This window comes from Crassostrea angulata, chromosome 9 (assembly GCF_025612915.1).
Source record: "Crassostrea angulata isolate pt1a10 chromosome 9, ASM2561291v2, whole genome shotgun sequence".
In the NCBI taxonomy this organism is placed as follows: Eukaryota; Metazoa; Mollusca; class Bivalvia; order Ostreida; family Ostreidae; genus Magallana; species Magallana angulata.
This window is the reverse complement of record NC_069119.1, coordinates 27,873,255-27,893,778: the sequence shown is the minus strand read 5'-3', so window position 1 is coordinate 27,893,778 and position 20,524 is coordinate 27,873,255. Positions and strand designations below refer to the sequence as shown.

At 32.6% G+C, this 20,524-nt stretch overlaps 1 protein-coding gene across 1 annotated transcript; it reads right to left on the bottom strand.

Annotated features, from left to right (window-relative positions):
- Positions 1 to 14,114: 14,114 nt before the first annotated feature.
- On the bottom strand, positions 14,115 to 17,042 carry LOC128162650 (putative uncharacterized protein DDB_G0282133). The gene is made up of 2 exons (XM_052825895.1): positions 16,919 to 17,042; positions 14,115 to 15,700 (listed from the first exon to the last, which is right to left on the bottom strand). The coding sequence occupies exons 1-2, from the start codon at positions 17,040 to 17,042 to the stop codon at positions 14,115 to 14,117; spliced, it is 1,710 nt and encodes a 569-aa protein (XP_052681855.1).
- Positions 17,043 to 20,524: the final 3,482 nt, after the last annotated feature.

Sequence of the window (20,524 nt, the reverse complement as noted above, 5' to 3'; positions counted from 1 at the left end):
TCGTGAATTTTGTAAATATTTAAAAATAATGCACATGTAACTTAATGCTAGAATTTATTTGGCACTCAAAACATGCGGAAAATGGACAAAAGGATGCCTCTAAATGCAGTACACCCATGCATTTTAGGCTCCCCCTAAAAGCAGAATGCAACCAAACCAGCCAGTTTTATTTCTGTACATTTTCAAGAACAAGTCCTTAGGCATCATTTCATAGTATTTTCAGGGTACATTCGCCAGCTTTTTAAAGAGCTATGTTACCCGCTAAAAAATTCATGAAATTCTGCATGTGTAAAATCGGGATGTTTTTGGAGTTACCGCCCTTTATTTTAGAGTCTCACAAAATTAATTTTTAAAATTTTTCTACATACTTTTTTCATGTATTCGAAAGATAATTCACTATATTGTGCAACTGAGAGTTTAAAAATTTGATTTTCATGTATACCGCATAAAAATAGCAGGAAAATCCCTACCCATCATGCTTTTCCCCAGAGAAAAACCCCCTGGATTTTATACGAAACTGTGTTTAGCTACCTTAAAGGAAATAAAATATTTTTGTATGCCACTATTTAATGCTTTGATGCAAAGAGGAGAATATTACAAACATTTTGGTGTACGCAAAGTTGAATTTAGTGAAAAAATGGCCGAGATATTGTCATTTAAGTAGGATGTGTCAAATACAAAGATAGACCTTTCGAACACGACTGTGCAGTTCAAAATTCAAAACTGACTTTCCACTTACTAATTCTACTTTGTTTAATGAATTGAACATAACCAATGGTACTGCGCATTTGATACTGATGACAAACACATTTTTAAAAAAAATAATTACACCCCCCCCACCCCCCGTCTAAAACAATTTCGGATACTTTACACAATTGTCTATTTGAATTATGCACACATGTGTAATCATTTCATATGAAATTTTGTTGAATTAATAGAGCGGCTCAAAAGTCCATAACCGGATACTCATTTTAACACATAATTAAATACACATACACATAAACTAAGTGTATCATATTCTCTCTATTCTATTATTGGAACTAAAAGTTATGAACTCATGATCGGAGCGGCTTTGTTGACATGACGTCACACTTAAAAATGTCACAATGCTAATGCATCGCAATGTAAAACAACACGTCACAATACACAATCATATACCCAACGTCATAAAGTGAGAAATGAAACATGCACAAAGCATGTTTTACATTTATTTAATGCTTGAGGGTCAAACTAAAACTCTACCGACTGAACAAAAATGCTAACGCAGCAATTTTGTAAGATAAAGACAGATCAACGTTATATTATGTGTTCCCTTAAAGGAAATAAAATATTTTTGTATGCCACTATTTAATGCTTTGATGCAAAGAGGAGAATATTACAAACATTTTGGTGTACGCAAAGTTGAATTTAGTGAAAAAATGGCCGAGATATTGTCATTTAAGTAGGATGTGTCAAATACAAAGATAGACCTTTCGAACACGACTGTGCAGTTCAAAATTCAAAACTGACTTTCCACTTACTAATTCTACTTTGTTTAATGAATTGAACATAACCAATGGTACTGCGCATTTGATACTGATGACAAACACATTTTTAAAAAAAATAATTACACCCCCCCCCCCCCCCCCGTCTAAAACAATTTCGGATACTTTACACAATTGTCTATTTGAATTATGCACACATGTGTAATCATTTCATATGAAATTTTGTTGAATTAATAGAGCGGCTCAAAAGTCCATAACCGGATACTCATTTTAACACATAATTAAATACACATACACATAAACTAAGTGTATCATATTCTCTCTATTCTATTATTGGAACTAAAAGTTATGAACTCATGATCGGAGCGGCTTTGTTGACATGACGTCACACTTAAAAATGTCACAATGCTAATGCATCGCAATGTAAAACAACACGTCACAATACACAATCATATACCCAACGTCATAAAGTGAGAAATGAAACATGCACAAAGCATGTTTTACATTTATTTAATGCTTGAGGGTCAAACTAAAACTCTACCGACTGAACAAAAATGCTAACGCAGCAATTTTGTAAGATAAAGACAGATCAACGTTATATTATGTGTTCCCTTAAAGGTGCAAAACACAGTTTTATATGTAACGTTATAAGGACGTTTTCAGATGAGGGGCAAGCAAAACTGACCCCTATAAAAATAAATTGTTAAAATATGTTACATATATATTTATACATCAATAGAAAGATAAAATCGTGAATTTTGTAAATATTTAAAAATAATGCACATGTAACTTAATGCTAGAATTTATTTGGCACTCAAAACATGCGGAAAATGGACAAAAGGATGCCTCTAAATGCAGTACACCCATGCATTTTAGGCTCCCCCTAAAAGCAGAATGCAACCAAACCAGCCAGTTTTATTTCTGTACATTTTCAAGAACAAGTCCTTAGGCATCATTTCATAGTATTTTCAGGGTACATTCGCCAGCTTTTTAAAGAGCTATGTTACCCGCTAAAAAATTCATGAAATTCTGCATGTGTAAAATCGGGATGTTTTTGGAGTTACCGCCCTTTATTTTAGAGTCTCACAAAATTAATTTTTAAAATTTTTCTACATACTTTTTTCATGTATTCGAAAGATAATTCACTATATTGTGCAACTGAGAGTTTAAAAATTTGATTTTCTTGTATACCGCATAAAAATAGCAGGAAAATCCCTACCCATCATGCTTTTCCCCAGAGAAAAACCCCCTGGATTTTATACGAAACTGTGTTTAGCTACCTTAAAGGAAATAAAATATTTTTGTATGCCACTATTTAATGCTTTGATGCAAAGAGGAGAATATTACAAACATTTTGGTGTACGCAAAGTTGAATTTAGTGAAAAAATGGCCGAGATATTGTCATTTAAGTAGGATGTGTCAAATACAAAGATAGACCTTTCGAACACGACTGTGCAGTTCAAAATTCAAAACTGACTTTCCACTTACTAATTCTACTTTGTTTAATGAATTGAACATAACCAATGGTACTGCGCATTTGATACTGATGACAAACACATTTTTAAAAAAAATAATTACACCCCCCCCCCCCACCCCCCGTCTAAAACAATTTCGGATACTTTACACAATTGTCTATTTGAATTATGCACACATGTGTAATCATTTCATATGAAATTTTGTTGAATTAATAGAGCGGCTCAAAAGTCCATAACCGGATACTCATTTTAACACATAATTAAATACACATACACATAAACTAAGTGTATCATATTCTCTCTATTCTATTATTGGAACTAAAAGTTATGAACTCATGATCGGAGCGGCTTTGTTGACATGACGTCACACTTAAAAATGTCACAATGCTAATGCATCGCAATGTAAAACAACACGTCACAATACACAATCATATACCCAACGTCATAAAGTGAGAAATGAAACATGCACAAAGCATGTTTTACATTTATTTAATGCTTGAGGGTCAAACTAAAACTCTACCGACTGAACAAAAATGCTAACGCAGCAATTTTGTAAGATAAAGACAGATCAACGTTATATTATGTGTTCCCTTAAAGGAAATAAAATATTTTTGTATGCCACTATTTAATGCTTTGATGCAAAGAGGAGAATATTACAAACATTTTGGTGTACGCAAAGTTGAATTAAGTGAAAAAATGGCCGAGATATTGTCATTTAAGTAGGATGTGTCAAATACAAAGATAGACCTTTCGAACACGACTGTGCAGTTCAAAATTCAAAACTGACTTTCCACTTACTAATTCTACTTTGTTTAATGAATTGAACATAACCAATGGTACTGCGCATTTGATACTGATGACAAACACATTTTTAAAAAAAATAATTACACCCCCCCCCCCCCCCCCGTCTAAAACAATTTCGGATACTTTACACAATTGTCTATTTGAATTATGCACACATGTGTAATCATTTCATATGAAATTTTGTTGAATTAATAGAGCGGCTCAAAAGTCCATAACCGGATACTCATTTTAACACATAATTAAATACACATACACATAAACTAAGTGTATCATATTCTCTCTATTCTATTATTGGAACTAAAAGTTATGAACTCATGATCGGAGCGGCTTTGTTGACATGACGTCACACTTAAAAATGTCACAATGCTAATGCATCGCAATGTAAAACAACACGTCACAATACACAATCATATACCCAACGTCATAAAGTGAGAAATGAAACATGCACAAAGCATGTTTTACATTTATTTAATGCTTGAGGGTCAAACTAAAACTCTACCGACTGAACAAAAATGCTAACGCAGCAATTTTGTAAGATAAAGACAGATCAACGTTATATTATGTGTTCCCTTAAAGGTGCAAAACACAGTTTTATATGTAACGTTATAAGGACGTTTTCAGATGAGGGGCAAGCAAAACTGACCCCTATAAAAATAAATTGTTAAAATATGTTACATATATATTTATACATCAATAGAAAGATAAAATCGTGAATTTTGTAAATATTTAAAAATAATGCACATGTAACTTAATGCTAGAATTTATTTGGCACTCAAAACATGCGGAAAATGGACAAAAGGATGCCTCTAAATGCAGTACACCCATGCATTTTAGGCTCCCCCTAAAAGCAGAATGCAACCAAACCAGCCAGTTTTATTTCTGTACATTTTCAAGAACAAGTCCTTAGGCATCATTTCATAGTATTTTCAGGGTACATTCGCCAGCTTTTTAAAGAGCTATGTTACCCGCTAAAAAATTCATGAAATTCTGCATGTGTAAAATCGGGATGTTTTTGGAGTTACCGCCCTTTATTTTAGAGTCTCACAAAATTAATTTTTAAAATTTTTCTACATACTTTTTTCATGTATTCGAAAGATAATTCACTATATTGTGCAACTGAGAGTTTAAAAATTTGATTTTCATGTATACCGCATAAAAATAGCAGGAAAATCCCTACCCATCATGCTTTTCCCCAGAGAAAAACCCCCTGGATTTTATACGAAACTGTGTTTAGCTACCTTAAAGGAAATAAAATATTTTTGTATGCCACTATTTAATGCTTTGATGCAAAGAGGAGAATATTACAAACATTTTGGTGTACGCAAAGTTGAATTTAGTGAAAAAATGGCCGAGATATTGTCATTTAAGTAGGATGTGTCAAATACAAAGATAGACCTTTCGAACACGACTGTGCAGTTCAAAATTCAAAACTGACTTTCCACTTACTAATTCTACTTTGTTTAATGAATTGAACATAACCAATGGTACTGCGCATTTGATACTGATGACAAACACATTTTTAAAAAAAATAATTACACCCCCCCCCCGTCTAAAACAATTTCGGATACTTTACACAATTGTCTATTTGAATTATGCACACATGTGTAATCATTTCATATGAAATTTTGTTGAATTAATAGAGCGGCTCAAAAGTCCATAACCGGATACTCATTTTAACACATAATTAAATACACATACACATAAACTAAGTGTATCATATTCTCTCTATTCTATTATTGGAACTAAAAGTTATGAACTCATGATCGGAGCGGCTTTGTTGACATGACGTCACACTTAAAAATGTCACAATGCTAATGCATCACAATGTAAAACAACACGTCACAATACACAATCATATACCCAACGTCATAAAGTGAGAAATGAAACATGCACAAAGCATGTTTTACATTTATTTAATGCTTGAGGGTCAAACTAAAACTCTACCGACTGAACAAAAATGCTAACGCAGCAATTTTGTAAGATAAAGACAGATCAACGTTATATTATGTGTTCTCTTAAAGGAAATAAAATATTTTTGTATGCCACTATTTAATGCTTTGATGCAAAGAGGAGAATATTACAAACATTTTGGTGTACGCAAAGTTGAATTTAGTGAAAAAATGGCCGAGATATTGTCATTTAAGTAGGATGTGTCAAATACAAAGATAGACCTTTCGAACACGACTGTGCAGTTCAAAATTCAAAACTGACTTTCCACTTACTAATTCTACTTTGTTTAATGAATTGAACATAACCAATGGTACTGCGCATTTGATACTGATGACAAACACATTTTTAAAAAAAATAATTACACCCCCCCCCCCCCCCCCCGTCTAAAACAATTTCGGATACTTTACACAATTGTCTATTTGAATTATGCACACATGTGTAATCATTTCATATGAAATTTTGTTGAATTAATAGAGCGGCTCAAAAGTCCATAACCGGATACTCATTTTAACACATAATTAAATACACATACACATAAACTAAGTGTATCATATTCTCTCTATTCTATTATTGGAACTAAAAGTTATGAACTCATGATCGGAGCGGCTTTGTTGACATGACGTCACACTTAAAAATGTCACAATGCTAATGCATCACAATGTAAAACAACACGTCACAATACACAATCATATACCCAACGTCATAAAGTGAGAAATGAAACATGCACAAAGCATGTTTTACATTTATTTAATGCTTGAGGGTCAAACTAAAACTCTACCGACTGAACAAAAATGCTAACGCAGCAATTTTGTAAGATAAAGACAGATCAACGTTATATTATGTGTTCCCTTAATTTAAAGGAAATAAAATATTTTTGTATGCCACTATTTAATGCTTTGATGCAAAGAGGAGAATATTACAAACATTTTGGTGTACGCAAAGTTGAATTTAGTGAAAAAATGGCCGAGATATTGTCATTTAAGTAGGATGTGTCAAATACAAAGATAGACCTTTCGAACACGACTGTGCAGTTCAAAATTCAAAACTGACTTTCCACTTACTAATTCTACTTTGTTTAATGAATTGAACATAACCAATGGTACTGCGCATTTGATACTGATGACAAACACATTTTTAAAAAAAATAATTACACCCCCCCCCCCCCCCGTCGTCTAAAACAATTTCGGATACTTTACACAATTGTCTATTTGAATTATGCACACATGTGTAATCATTTCATATGAAATTTTGTTGAATTAATAGAGCGGCTCAAAAGTCCATAACCGGATACTCATTTTAACACATAATTAAATACACATACACATAAACTAAGTGTATCATATTCTCTCTATTCTATTATTGGAACTAAAAGTTATGAACTCATGATCGGAGCGGCTTTGTTGACATGACGTCACACTTAAAAATGTCACAATGCTAATGCATCACAATGTAAAACAACACGTCACAATACACAATCATATACCCAACGTCATAAAGTGAGAAATGAAACATGCACAAAGCAAGTTTTACATTTATTTAATGCTTGAGGGTCAAACTAAAACTCTACCGACTGAACAAAAATGCTAACGCAGCAATTTTGTAAGATAAAGACAGATCAACGTTATATTATGTGTTCCCTTAAAGGAAATAAAATATTTTTGTATGCCACTATTTAATGCTTTGATGCAAAGAGGAGAATATTACAAACATTTTGGTGTACGCAAAGTTGAATTTAGTGAAAAAATGGCCGAGATATTGTCATTTAAGTAGGATGTGTCAAATACAAAGATAGACCTTTCGAACACGACTGTGCAGTTCAAAATTCAAAACTGACTTTCCACTTACTAATTCTACTTTGTTTAATGAATTGAACATAACCAATGGTACTGCGCATTTGATACTGATGACAAACACATTTTTAAAAAAAATAATTACACCCCCCCCCCCCCCCGTCTAAAACAATTTCGGATACTTTACACAATTGTCTATTTGAATTATGCACACATGTGTAATCATTTCATATGAAATTTTGTTGAATTAATAGAGCGGCTCAAAAGTCCATAACCGGATACTCATTTTAACACATAATTAAATACACATACACATAAACTAAGTGTATCATATTCTCTCTATTCTATTATTGGAACTAAAAGTTATGAACTCATGATCGGAGCGGCTTTGTTGACATGACGTCACACTTAAAAATGTCACAATGCTAATGCATCACAATGTAAAACAACACGTCACAATACACAATCATATACCCAACGTCATAAAGTGAGAAATGAAACATGCACAAAGCATGTTTTACATTTATTTAATGCTTGAGGGTCAAACTAAAACTCTACCGACTGAACAAAAATGCTAACGCAGCAATTTTGTAAGATAAAGACAGATCAACGTTATATTATGTGTTCCCTTAAGGGTGCAAAACACAGTTTTATATGTAACGTTATAAGGACGTTTTCAGATGAGGGGCAAGCAAAACTGACCCCTATAAAAATAAATTGTTAAAATATGTTACATATATATTTATACATCAATAGAAAGATAAAATCGTGAATTTTGTAAATATTTAAAAATAATGCACATGTAACTTAATGCTAGAATTTATTTGGCACTCAAAACATGCGGAAAATGGACAAAAGGATGCCTCTAAATGCAGTACACCCATGCATTTTAGGCTCCCCCTAAAAGCAGAATGCAACCAAACCAGCCAGTTTTATTTCTGTACATTTTCAAGAACAAGTCCTTAGGCATCATTTCATAGTATTTTCAGGGTACATTCGCCAGCTTTTTAAAGAGCTATGTTACCCGCTAAAAAATTCATGAAATTCTGCATGTGTAAAATCGGGATGTTTTTGGAGTTACCGCCCTTTATTTTAGAGTCTCACAAAATTAATTTTTAAAATTTTTCTACATACTTTTTTCATGTATTCGAAAGATAATTCACTATATTGTGCAACTGAGAGTTTAAAAATTTGATTTTCATGTATACCGCATAAAAATAGCAGGAAAATCCCTACCCATCATGCTTTTCCCCAGAGAAAAACCCCCTGGATTTTATACGAAACTGTGTTTAGCCACCTTTGCGAAAACCTGTACATATTCCTTCCGCGCCTCTACAGAAAGAGTGAGATCTTTACAGTCTTAAATACCTTAAATCTCACCCTAAACTTACCCCAAAAACTCAATTTCTTGCGGTCTAGTGTATAAAGATTATCAACAGAAAAAACTTCAAAACAAATACACATAGTGAAAAAAATGTTTATTCAAAATATAAAATTATCATAAAAATAATTTTTAAGATTTACATGTAGTACAGATGGAAAGCTTGGAGGAAAAACAACACACTGACTTGTGCGCACTTAATGTCTCATGCACAAAACTGATTTTACCATGTGTATACCTTTTCAGTTTCAAAGCTGATTGGTCCGACATTTTGGTTATAATTAATATAATCCTATCTGCCTTGTCATCGGGGACAAATTTCAAAATCTCTAAACAAACTATGTGTATTATTTTCCAATTGACATATGCTTTTTGCCTATTTTACTAAGGATTTCAAACCTTCTTAATTTGAATGTAAAATATCATTGTTAACATATTATACAGAACCATTGCTGTGAAAACCGAAAAGTGCATATTAATAATATAACATTGGACCAATCAGCTTTATATAAGGAATAAGGAATCATTCTTTGAGTAATATGAGGTGATAATTTCGGTTGGGGCGTGATCAAATCCAATAAAGCCCGAAGGGCTTTATGATAGACTTGATCACGCCACGACCGAAATTATCACCTCATACTATTCAAAGAATGATTCCTTATTACTTATTTTTATATAATTGTAGGCCATCTTACGATTAAATCTTTAATTATAAATAAGCAAACCCCGCCGGCGCCTCGATTTGGCGTCATTTGTATTATGGGTTATATAGTACAAAATCGATACGTAGTGTTATCACAGAAAAATACACTGGATAGTGTAAATATAAAATTATCTAGAAAGCATTTGGCAGGATTTTAGGGTCCCAAAAACATTTAAAGATGTTAGTTACCCTATCAGGGCAAGTGTAAATTTGTCGCATCATATTTCAAGAGACATACTAGAGTTGTGTCAGGTACCCATTCGTTAATACCTTTCAAGACTTTTTTCTGAAAACCAGTCCACATGGTTCACGACATCCTTTGTGTTCCCACAACCCAAGACTAATATGGTCACTGCACACCCCTCGTATTCCCCTTTATCTATTCTCGATAATTTCAAATAGTATATTAAGGCCATGTCACACCAAGTTGCGTCCCCATTAAATCAAGAAAAAATGTACAATTTTATCTGCAAATTTTACAAAATGGATATGTCACGGCGTCCTGACGGCGACCTAGGCGTTCTTAAGAAGCTCTCACGGCGTGTAACCGCATTTCCACAAAGTTCTACTTGGCGATTGACTGCGCTCTTGCTGAGTATCCGCCGAGCGTCAATGACTTACTAGGAGTTTTTACCACGCGTCAACGGCGTGTTCTGCGCGCTGACTGCGTAAACAAGACGTTCTTTACTTCTTGGTAGGTTAATATTAATTTGTACAATTCTGTAGGAAACAAACAAGAATTTACAAGTAATTAAATGATAAAAAAATGGTTTTGTTTTGACGAATAATTTAAACGTTACTTATTCAATATAATGTGTGAAGGACAATAATCTTTAGTTAGTAGTCAGTTCTACAAAACAAGAACGTTATTAGTAGTTATCAGAAAACATATGAAACATCAGAATAAAATGACATGAATTCCATCTACGTCCTTAAATATGCCCTGGAATATTTGCAAATGCTACTTTTTACATAGTCATTTTATACATCATTTTATACATAAAAAATAAAAATAAAATTGTTGATCTCAAATCGTCCAAGTCCCTTTAATAATACACATATGAATAGAAAGAAAGAAAGATAGATAGATAGGTAGATAGATAGATAGATAGATAGATAGATAGATAGATAGATAGATAGGTCAAAACATTTTTTAAACATACATTACTAGTTCAAAAGCATATATCAGAGTAATTCATTTGTAAAAAAAAGAAAGGATATGCTTTTTTCGTTGATGCAGTTGTTCAATATGAAGTTCCTAAACAAATGTATCAGAATCTATATGAATTGCGTTTATTATGTTGAATCAGTTTCACAAAGTTTTATTTCAATCATTCTGTATATACTTAAAACAGAAATATTACATTCATAATGGTTACAGTACAAACAATTATGAAATTTGAACCCTTTCATAATTTAATTAATAATTGCCGTTTTTATTTGACTCTTAGAAAAACATAATAAGTTTAGCATTTTATAATCAGTAATCCTAGAAGCAAAATTCAAATATTATGTCTTAAGTGCAAAAAGAGGTTGAATCAGGTGAGAGGGCTAAACAAAACCTTTCAAGCTTAAGGGCGCCACCATACTGGCCGCCATTTTGTTCGACAATGTTAACTCATTTATTAAATGAGTGAGTGGCGCTTTTCTACGTTTATTGTCCATTAACTCTATTAAAATATTTCCAAATTTTCATTTGAAAGTAATCTAAATGACAAAATTACTATGCAAATAGATTATTTGCAATAGTGTTTTAATAAGGAGATAAGACTATTCTTAGACTAGTTTCTCAGACGTCTTATCAAATTAAATTATTTACATAGAAAATTCATCAACTTATGCCCTTTTCTTCAGCTATTTCCATATACACAACTTTTACGGATGAAACGTAAGACATCATAATCGAAACTGAGCACACTACATGTTGTTAAACTTATTGATTTGAGTAAGCAGGCGGATCCTACTGTCTGCGTTTCAAACCATAAAAATTTGCACTCATAAAAGCAGTGATAAACAAACAGATATTGACCGATATTCTTGGCAATTTAAACAAAATATGCTCATATTTTACATTCTTGTTCTCTATTAAAACGGTAGACATAGAAAATTAGTGACACTGAAATCAGCTGACGAATTTTTGCTCCTATAACGAAAAACGTGACTCGTGTTGAATACGACTCCCCTCTGAAAACCACACATTAACAAAACGTTTGAAAATATCCTTCCTTATATGAACATATGCAATATCAAAAAACTTTTTTCATGACGTCAGAATGATAATCGAACGCGCAACTCGTTTGAAGGTTTCATTAATTTATTGTAAACAAACAAACAAAAAATCTTAAACAAAATAATAAACAAACAAAATTTAAAAAAACCCTTAAAAACCAAAACAAAACCCTGGCAACATTTATGACTCTTAACGATATACATATCTCAAACGTAAATATATTATTAAGTGATAAACAGCAACGTTAAAAAGGTTCACCGGGATATTTACAGGTTTTTACCATGTGACCAACAGTTACGAGACAATATATTAAAAGACTGCGTTTTATCGTCACTCCCGATAGTATCGGATGGCCATAGTCATTTCATACTATATTGACACCTTTCCTCCTCCGAAGAAGAAGAACTCCAAAGAATATGGATGCATAAGAAAATACTAAGGTTTAAGGAAAACATGTGCTTTTTATCTTTACAAAAAAATAGTTTACAACTAAATTAGTCATATTATTCTGTAAAGTACTATGTAAAGTTAGATATGTTGTATAATTTACAAAAAATAAAAAATAAAAATTACTGCTAAACTTTACCCACTTTGGTTTTTTTTCTCTTAAAATATAGAGAGAATACAAACTGTGCACGTTTGAATCTTTTTGCTTTATAAAAAGCTCACAATTGTGTGTAACAGAATTTCTTGAATTCAAAAATTTAACTCATACCTACTCAAATTTTGAATTTTATATCATCACGGTATTCCAAATGACAGCAAAGGAGTTGGAGATCATTGAATTGAAAAAGTTTACAGAAAAATGATAGGTAGTGAAAATAGTTTAAGTAAAGGATAATGCACAAGACAGAAAAAAGTGCCTTAACACTTTGACGCTAAGCTACATATATTTACACTATGTAAAAATTATAATGATAATATCTTGGAACTCTCCCGTCCATCGATTTCAACTGTATTTTGTTCACAAGGCAGATGTATTTTTATCAAAAATCTTCGATAAGTGATGAAAGCAATAACTTTGGACAGACTATGGCTGGAAAAATGATAATTAAAAAAACAATCATATGATACGGTGATATTTTGCTGACACATGTTGGTTTCACGTGATTTTCTCTTTTAACAATGTATTATTCACATTTTCGTTTTGTCTCTATCTCTTTTGATACTGTTCAAGCCATGTCTGTCGAACTTCCTGAACTTTTCAATCTATTGCTGAGAGCAACCCTAGATTGTTTGTCATTGATGCGCATGCGCTGCTGAACGAAAAGCTGAACTACCACTTTTTTCAGTATGAACCGTCTAAAATCATTAATTTTCACAATAAATTGGATATTCTTCGATAGATAATTATACATCCTTATGCAAAGTTCATACTTGTTACTTTGCACCAAAATTGATAAAAATTATGAGAAAATTGCCAGTTACAATGGAATAATTAGAATTCATAGTGGCTAAGTTTTCGTGGTATTCGTAAGTAGCCATTCCCCACGAATTTACAGCCTCAACGAAACAATTTTAGAAATATTAGTCTATTTTACTAAAGGCGAAAACTGACACAAGCACGAAATCAAACCCCCGAATAAGTAATCAAAGTACTGAAGTACTGAACGCCGGGCCCTTTTGGTGTCTCTTTATGCATATTGTGTAGTAAAGACTGAAAATCTCTCTATCTCTCTCTCTCTCTCTCTCTCTCTCTCTCTCATGCTTTTAATGTCGACAGAGCGTCTGAGAGCGACGAAATTGTGTAAGCGGCTATAAACAAAAATATGTATGTCTAGTAGAAAGAAGTCCAACAGTTGCTGCCTTGAATTTTGCAACAAGCGTTATTAATTCGATCCTCATTTCTTCAACGCGCAGGAAAGTAGTTCATGGAAATTCATGCGAATTGTATGTGTCTAAAATGCATAGTCTTGTTTTTAAAACACATTGTTAATAAGAAAACTAAAAAAGATAGACAATTCTCTCGAAATTAAAAAAAAAAACCAAAATGCCAACACTTTTGACAAAACGTGGCTCTTTGTGTAACTACTTGGTATAACGGAAGCTTTTACTTTGACGCTGTTTGGTTTTTTGTTTACTTTTGAAGGTGTGCTATTTATAGTAACATTGGCGATCTGCCTGCCTACAGCCAGGACTATGCTTTCAACAGAGACTGGCTAAAAAAATAACAATGAACGAAAATTGACCTACACGAATTTAAATGTTTCCACAGTATGTTCATGAATTTGAGCAAAAAAGTGTCCCTTTATAGTACCCAAACATCAATGAAGGCATTTTTCATTCACACGCGTGCTTTAAGATTCGTGTTTTTTAAAGATGTATGCAAACAGTTTGGAAACATCAAATAGAAGAAAAAGAACTCCAAAACAAACCAAAATGGACAACCCTGTCATACCAATTATATACGAAGAAAAACGCGGGTCTGAGGCGGAGAAAAGTTTGCGTGTTTGTAACGATAAGGTCTCTTTTGGTATCAGCAGATTCCGCCTCATATCTGATGTCCATTCCACCAGAGTTGATTTGTTAGCATCTTCGTAACAGTAGCAGATGCATAGGGTAGAGGTGTTTTCAACAACATATTTTGTGGTCGAATGCACATTGTATGAAACTGAACTCATAGAGACAACTGAGTCTGTCACTGTCTTAGATCCGGCAATGGTTGTTGTGGATGGTTGTTGGACTGTTGTTAAATTATAGTTATATACACCTACAGTTATTCGTGACGAGTCAATATTGAGAGTCATAGATTCATGCGAGATCGTCTCTTGAGTTGTTAGAACACCAGTTGAGGAACGTCCATTTTGAATAGTAACGTCAGTTACTGATGTTAAACTAATTTGAGTTGTAAACTCGCTTGATGACGTTTCGATAATTTGAGTTGTAGTCTCAAATTGTGATGGAGTGTTAGCTTGGGTTGTTATAGCATTTGGCGAAGTATTGCTATATTGAATTGTGACATCACTTGGTAGCAAATTACTAAATTGAGTTGGGCCATCATTTAATGAGGTAATGCTGATATTATTTGGCGATGTATCTGTATTTTGGGTTGTGACATTAATTGCTGCCATACTGTTATTTTTTGTTGCTAAACCGTTTGGTAACGTGTTGCTTATTTTGTTTGTGACATCATTTGTTGACATATAGATCAAGTCAGTTTCGACATATTTCGGTGACGCGACACCTGTTGGTGTAGTGTCATCATTTTGTAACGTGTTGCTTACATTAGGTGTCAGATCACTGGTTGACGTAAAGCTAGTTTTGGTTGTTTCATCATTTAGTGACGTATTGCTATCTTGGTAAGTGACATTATTTGACGACGTACTGCTATTTTGGATCGTTGCATCATTTTGTGACGTATTGCTGTTTAAAGTTGTCGAATCAGCTAGTGAGGCATTGGTATTATTGGTTGTGCCAATATTTTGTGACGTATCGCTGTTTTTGGTTGTGACATCATTTGGTGAAGTTTTAATATATTGAGTGACATCAATAGGTATCGTGTTGCTATCTGTTGTTGTCACACCATTTGGTGACGTAATGCTGTATTGAGTTGTGGCGTCATTTGGTGACGTATTGCTGTTTTTGGTTGTGACATCATTTGATGTCGTTTGTGGCATTGTTGTCGGATTGACTACAACAGATCCGCTGTTATCACATGATTTACTAGAGAATCTACACGTTTTACAAGATACAGTCACTGGAAAGTTGTTTTCTGATAACAGGCACTGTGCCGTTGTCAAAGAGGAATCATAGCCAACTCCCAGGCACTGAATGTCGGAAGTGCATGCAGCCAAACAGGGGTCGAAACTGGATACGGTAAGAGTTGCGTAAAACGGATTGGCAATTTCATTGGTCAAGTAGTCGGTGTAATTTAGGTTGCAATCTAAAACCATTCAAATAATTGCTATCAAAACACATATAGTCATTCTGTTTAGAAAACGTCTTAAGCAAACATAAATCAATAGTTAATGTTTGACATAAGTAGGGTATTGAAGACTATTGAAGAGAAATGATACCATTAAAAGGATGTCTGAATTTTGATAATCAGACTTGCAATAAAAATCTAATGTTATGAGAATAAAAAATGAAATGTTACTTATTTTATCAATGTGTAATATCTTTTATCAGTTACACAATTTAAGAGCTCATCCAACTGATACTTAGTGAGTTATTCAGCGCAAAATTGGAGTTCGGTATTTTAATTCTATGATTGTAATATGTCATACCCTGTTTGTTGTCCAGTAGAACGAGACACTTTAAACGAGTATGTTTGATCTACATTTGAATAAATTGTGTTTTTTTCACAATTTAAACAAAGTTATAGAAATTAAATGTTTATTTTAACAGATATAGGAATTCTTTTTCTGTCAGACATAGTCAGTTTTATAAAATGAGATATATAGAATAAAAACGTATGGATAAAAATAATTTATAACTTGATCTATAATATACCGGTTATGCAAGCTTACAAACGCATCGCTGTTCTAATATGTAAGTCAAAATTACTTTCAACAGACAAAAGATACACTAAAATCAATTTCAAGATACATATATGAAGCAGATTCTTTAAAATCTTCAAGCAATGTAGAGTTTTCTGTTTTTTAAAGTTTGAAATGCATTATAAGAAGACCCAGTGTTTAAAAGAAAATAAAAATCGTTACAACGATTCCAGTTGTTGTTCGAATTTTTTTCTTTAAAACAAACCGTATGCAAGATTATTCTCGTCCCCTGTTTGTTTCTCGCCCTTCTCTTTTAAAAACGACTTTGTACCATACTTGAATAGTGATATATTTCCTGTTATATATTAAGTTCCTTCGCTGAAAACGGAAGGGCGAAAAGATGTAAAAATTAAAAAAAAAACAATTACTGTGATTTCACCAATTTTCGTTGAATATCAATTTTCGTGGATTTCGTTTTTAAGTTGATCCATGAAATTAAATGTTCATTGAAATGCAATTTCTATTAACATTTTGTATTGATGGGGTCATTGGCCATGCATTTACGTATCCTTGAAACTGTGATTTTCACTTTATCCACGAAAATTGATACCCTTGAATATTAAAGAAACCATAGTATTAGCTTTTAAACAGTATTATTTTACCTATTCCACATTGTTTGTGGTAAAACGAACAGCTGGGGCAGGTCTTAGCGTTTTGGCTTTGGGCTCTCCCAGATATGGTGCATTGCGACGAGGACGAATCAAAACCAATTCCACCACATAACATGTCCACTTTACACGCGTTTTGACAATCAGCAAGAGACAAAGTACCAGTCCAGTAGGGATTGTTAGCTTTCAATCCCGGCCCGTGATTTACAAATGTTACTGAACATGCTGTTAAAATTCAAATTAATCAAGGAAATGCATAATAATTCTATATGTTTGTTAAAACCAATGTTATGAATGATATCATACAGACAATTGACCACTTTTAGGAAAATATAAGTGGTTTCAAAGAGTATTTAACAATAAATCATACATTAGAGGTTTAAATACCCTTTTTTCAATACTTGTACCCTACAAATAGTTGGGTTTTTTTCAATCTGAAATATTTGTATAATTTTTTTAATTTTTTTTTTGGTTTATAAAGATATTTATTGAAAAAACAATCTGTAAAGTCGATTGAGTCTTATTTGTGGACAATGCAATCAATCGGATACTCATTGATTGCTTGTAGATAATGCCTACTGTTGAGTTATTTGGGTAAGATATGCCGGTAACCATAATTTTTTATTGTTGACGGATCATGCATTCAACTTAGCTGAGTATTGTTTGTGGATACATGTTATACGGTCAACCTGATTTTGTCTTGTTTGTAGATAATCTTTGTTGTATTGTTTAATTGTGAACATTTATTTTAATGCTGAAAATTCTGATAACCTAACGTCGTCTTGTTTATTGATAATGCCAAGAACCTAATTTTGTCTTGTTTGTGAATATTGACGACAGCCTATATGAGTCCTGTTTGAAGATACATGTTTTGACTACATCCCACCTGATTGCTGTTTTTAGATATTGCCGACAACCTAATTGAATATTGTTAAACTTTATTGTTTAATCAGACATCTAACCATGTCTTGTTTATTGAAAATAAATCAACAGAAACCAAACTGGTCGATGTTTCAGGATCTATAAAGCCTATGATCTAATTGAGTTTTATTCATGGAAAATACCGACGATTAAAATGAACATTGCTGGTGGATAATTCCGACGATTTGATTGTGTCTTTTTTGTGGACAATGCCAACAATCTATCTAAGCTTTGTTTATAAATAAATCAGACAATCTGGCTGAGCTTTGTTTGTAGATAATGCTGACAACCTGATTATGAATTATTTTTCGAATCAAGCAGACGATCTTACTAAGATTTGTGGATAAGGCTTATGACCTATTTTCTTCAAGTTTATGGATAAAGCCAGTGGTTTTCTTAGCCATGTTTATTAATACATTGAAGTGCTGGTCGCCTGATTAAGTTTTGTTTTGGATAGTATAACCAATATTACAATGCCTTGTTTACAAAAAATTTAATATTAAGTTTTTCGTCTTCAAAACGTCTTTTCTTTAATGCAAGACAAACTTAATGCTTTTTTTTTTAAAACGGTTTGTACAAAACAAACTAGCAAGATTTGACATATTATTAAGCGTTGAAAGTTTCATTCTAAAACTACATCTTGATCCATTCAGTTATTGATCCTTTTTAAATTATGTTGACCAATACATTAACACAAATTATTTTTAGGGGGATATGATCCATAATTAACTTTGCTTAAGGTTTAGTATAAAGAATCAATTCCCTAAAATCTGCCATCACGCCCCCTTTCAAACATTTACTTCGACCCGTTAAAACAAATTTATTGTAATATTTTAGTTAAGAGCTTCTAGCAAGGCCTTTATGAAAACAGTTTTAATAAGTTTTTTTGTAAAGGAGACTTTTATTAAAAATAATGTCAATAAAATTATATTACATACTTCAGTGCGAAATCCAGACTTCGTTGTTACGGCTATGAGTGAGTCATTGTATTATTTAAAGAAGAAGGGCTAGGCTTAATAAAGCGTGTGAATAGTATGTCATAGCATATGAAAGTATGTCTCAAGTGTTTATTATGATTTTAAGTGATATCAAAGAAACCAATCTAAACAAGCATTCTGAGAGTATTTCTTAAGCAATACACGTCCCATACCGGTTTGTGGAAATTGTGAAAACAATGCACTGTTATGCAGAATATCGAACCCGAACATTACAAAATTGGAATTTGAAAAAATAATTTTCTTGAAAATATGTCAACCAGACGCTACAAAAGTGTAAACCTGATCTGTAGTTTGACATTTTGAAGCTGTTCAGCAAATTTCATATTATTCCTCAAACGCATAAAGAAAATAAGTGTGGAAAACTGAAGTGGGACAGACAGACGGAAAGACGGACAGACGGACGGACAGACGGACGCAAAAGAAAGCTATAGTCCTCTCCAGTGAAAACCGATAGGGGACTAAAAAAAAATCCCCTTTTGGGCCTGAGACCGACAAAACATATATCAAAAATATAAATTGGCGATTGTTTTCGATTTTTTTTTTATTTTGGGTCACAAACTAGGATAGATGTGCTCAATAAAGCGTGAATATGAATGTATCTGACTCACGTGTTCAGGCCTTTGTCATTCATGAGGTCAGCGGGTTAAAATTTTTGAAAAACCTACCTTTACAATAGAAACAAGCACACACGATATTACATGTTAAATAAAAAAAATATGAGTGCACGAGTATTCTAATTTCTTAAATGGGTGTGAATGATTGATATAAATGTTTTTATTGATTGTGTTTACGACAACTTGTAACATTAATTCACTCGTATAGAAATCAGGCTTTCAAAATGGGTGTCACCTGAATCCTATGAGAATTCGATGTAAAAAAAAAAACAGATCTTGATATATTAATCCAGACAATGCCTTATTACAATGTGCAAAGTAAAAGGGGCAATAAAAAATTAAGGACCTCAAAGTTTCAAAAATCGGATGAGACAATGATATGAAGAACACCTTATAATTCATTCAGTTGCAAATAATAGGTGGCGGAGTTTGGACGTAAATATCCGTCATCCTTTATTATTTCACATACAATTTTTTTTTATACATTTAGAAAATGGTCATAATCAATTTTTATTCTAAGGGTTGAAACAAATGTATTCTCTTTCGTTCTTTTCTGTAGTGTGAAAAAAGGAAAAGAGAAAAGAGTTTTGATTCGCTTATCTTTTTGAGGTTATTTTTCACCGAATAAGATGTGTGAATAAATCATCTGATTTATGGATTTTTTTCTAAATACATCTCTTCGTTCATAAAAGTTCATGAAAAAAGTCAATTATTCATCGAAGAATGCTAATTGAATCTTACCTTCACAATATGGTAGTATCGGTACCAGCAAGGAGAAAATCAAGATGTTCATTCCTAATACAAAACTACCTTTCAATATGTCTTAAGAAAATTCGTAAAAGATAAGACGATATTAGATTCTTAGACACACTATATATAGAAAAAGTCATGCTATTGATCATTAATGGCTTATGTCGCATGCATCATCTTCTTTAGGTTTTTAAAAGTTTACTTTTGAAAAATAATTTGCGAAATGTTTTTAAAACAACAATTTCCTTACAGAAATCTATTTAGTGACACCATTAGTCTTGTGTATCTTGTTCGTGGATCGTAGAAATCTATTTAGT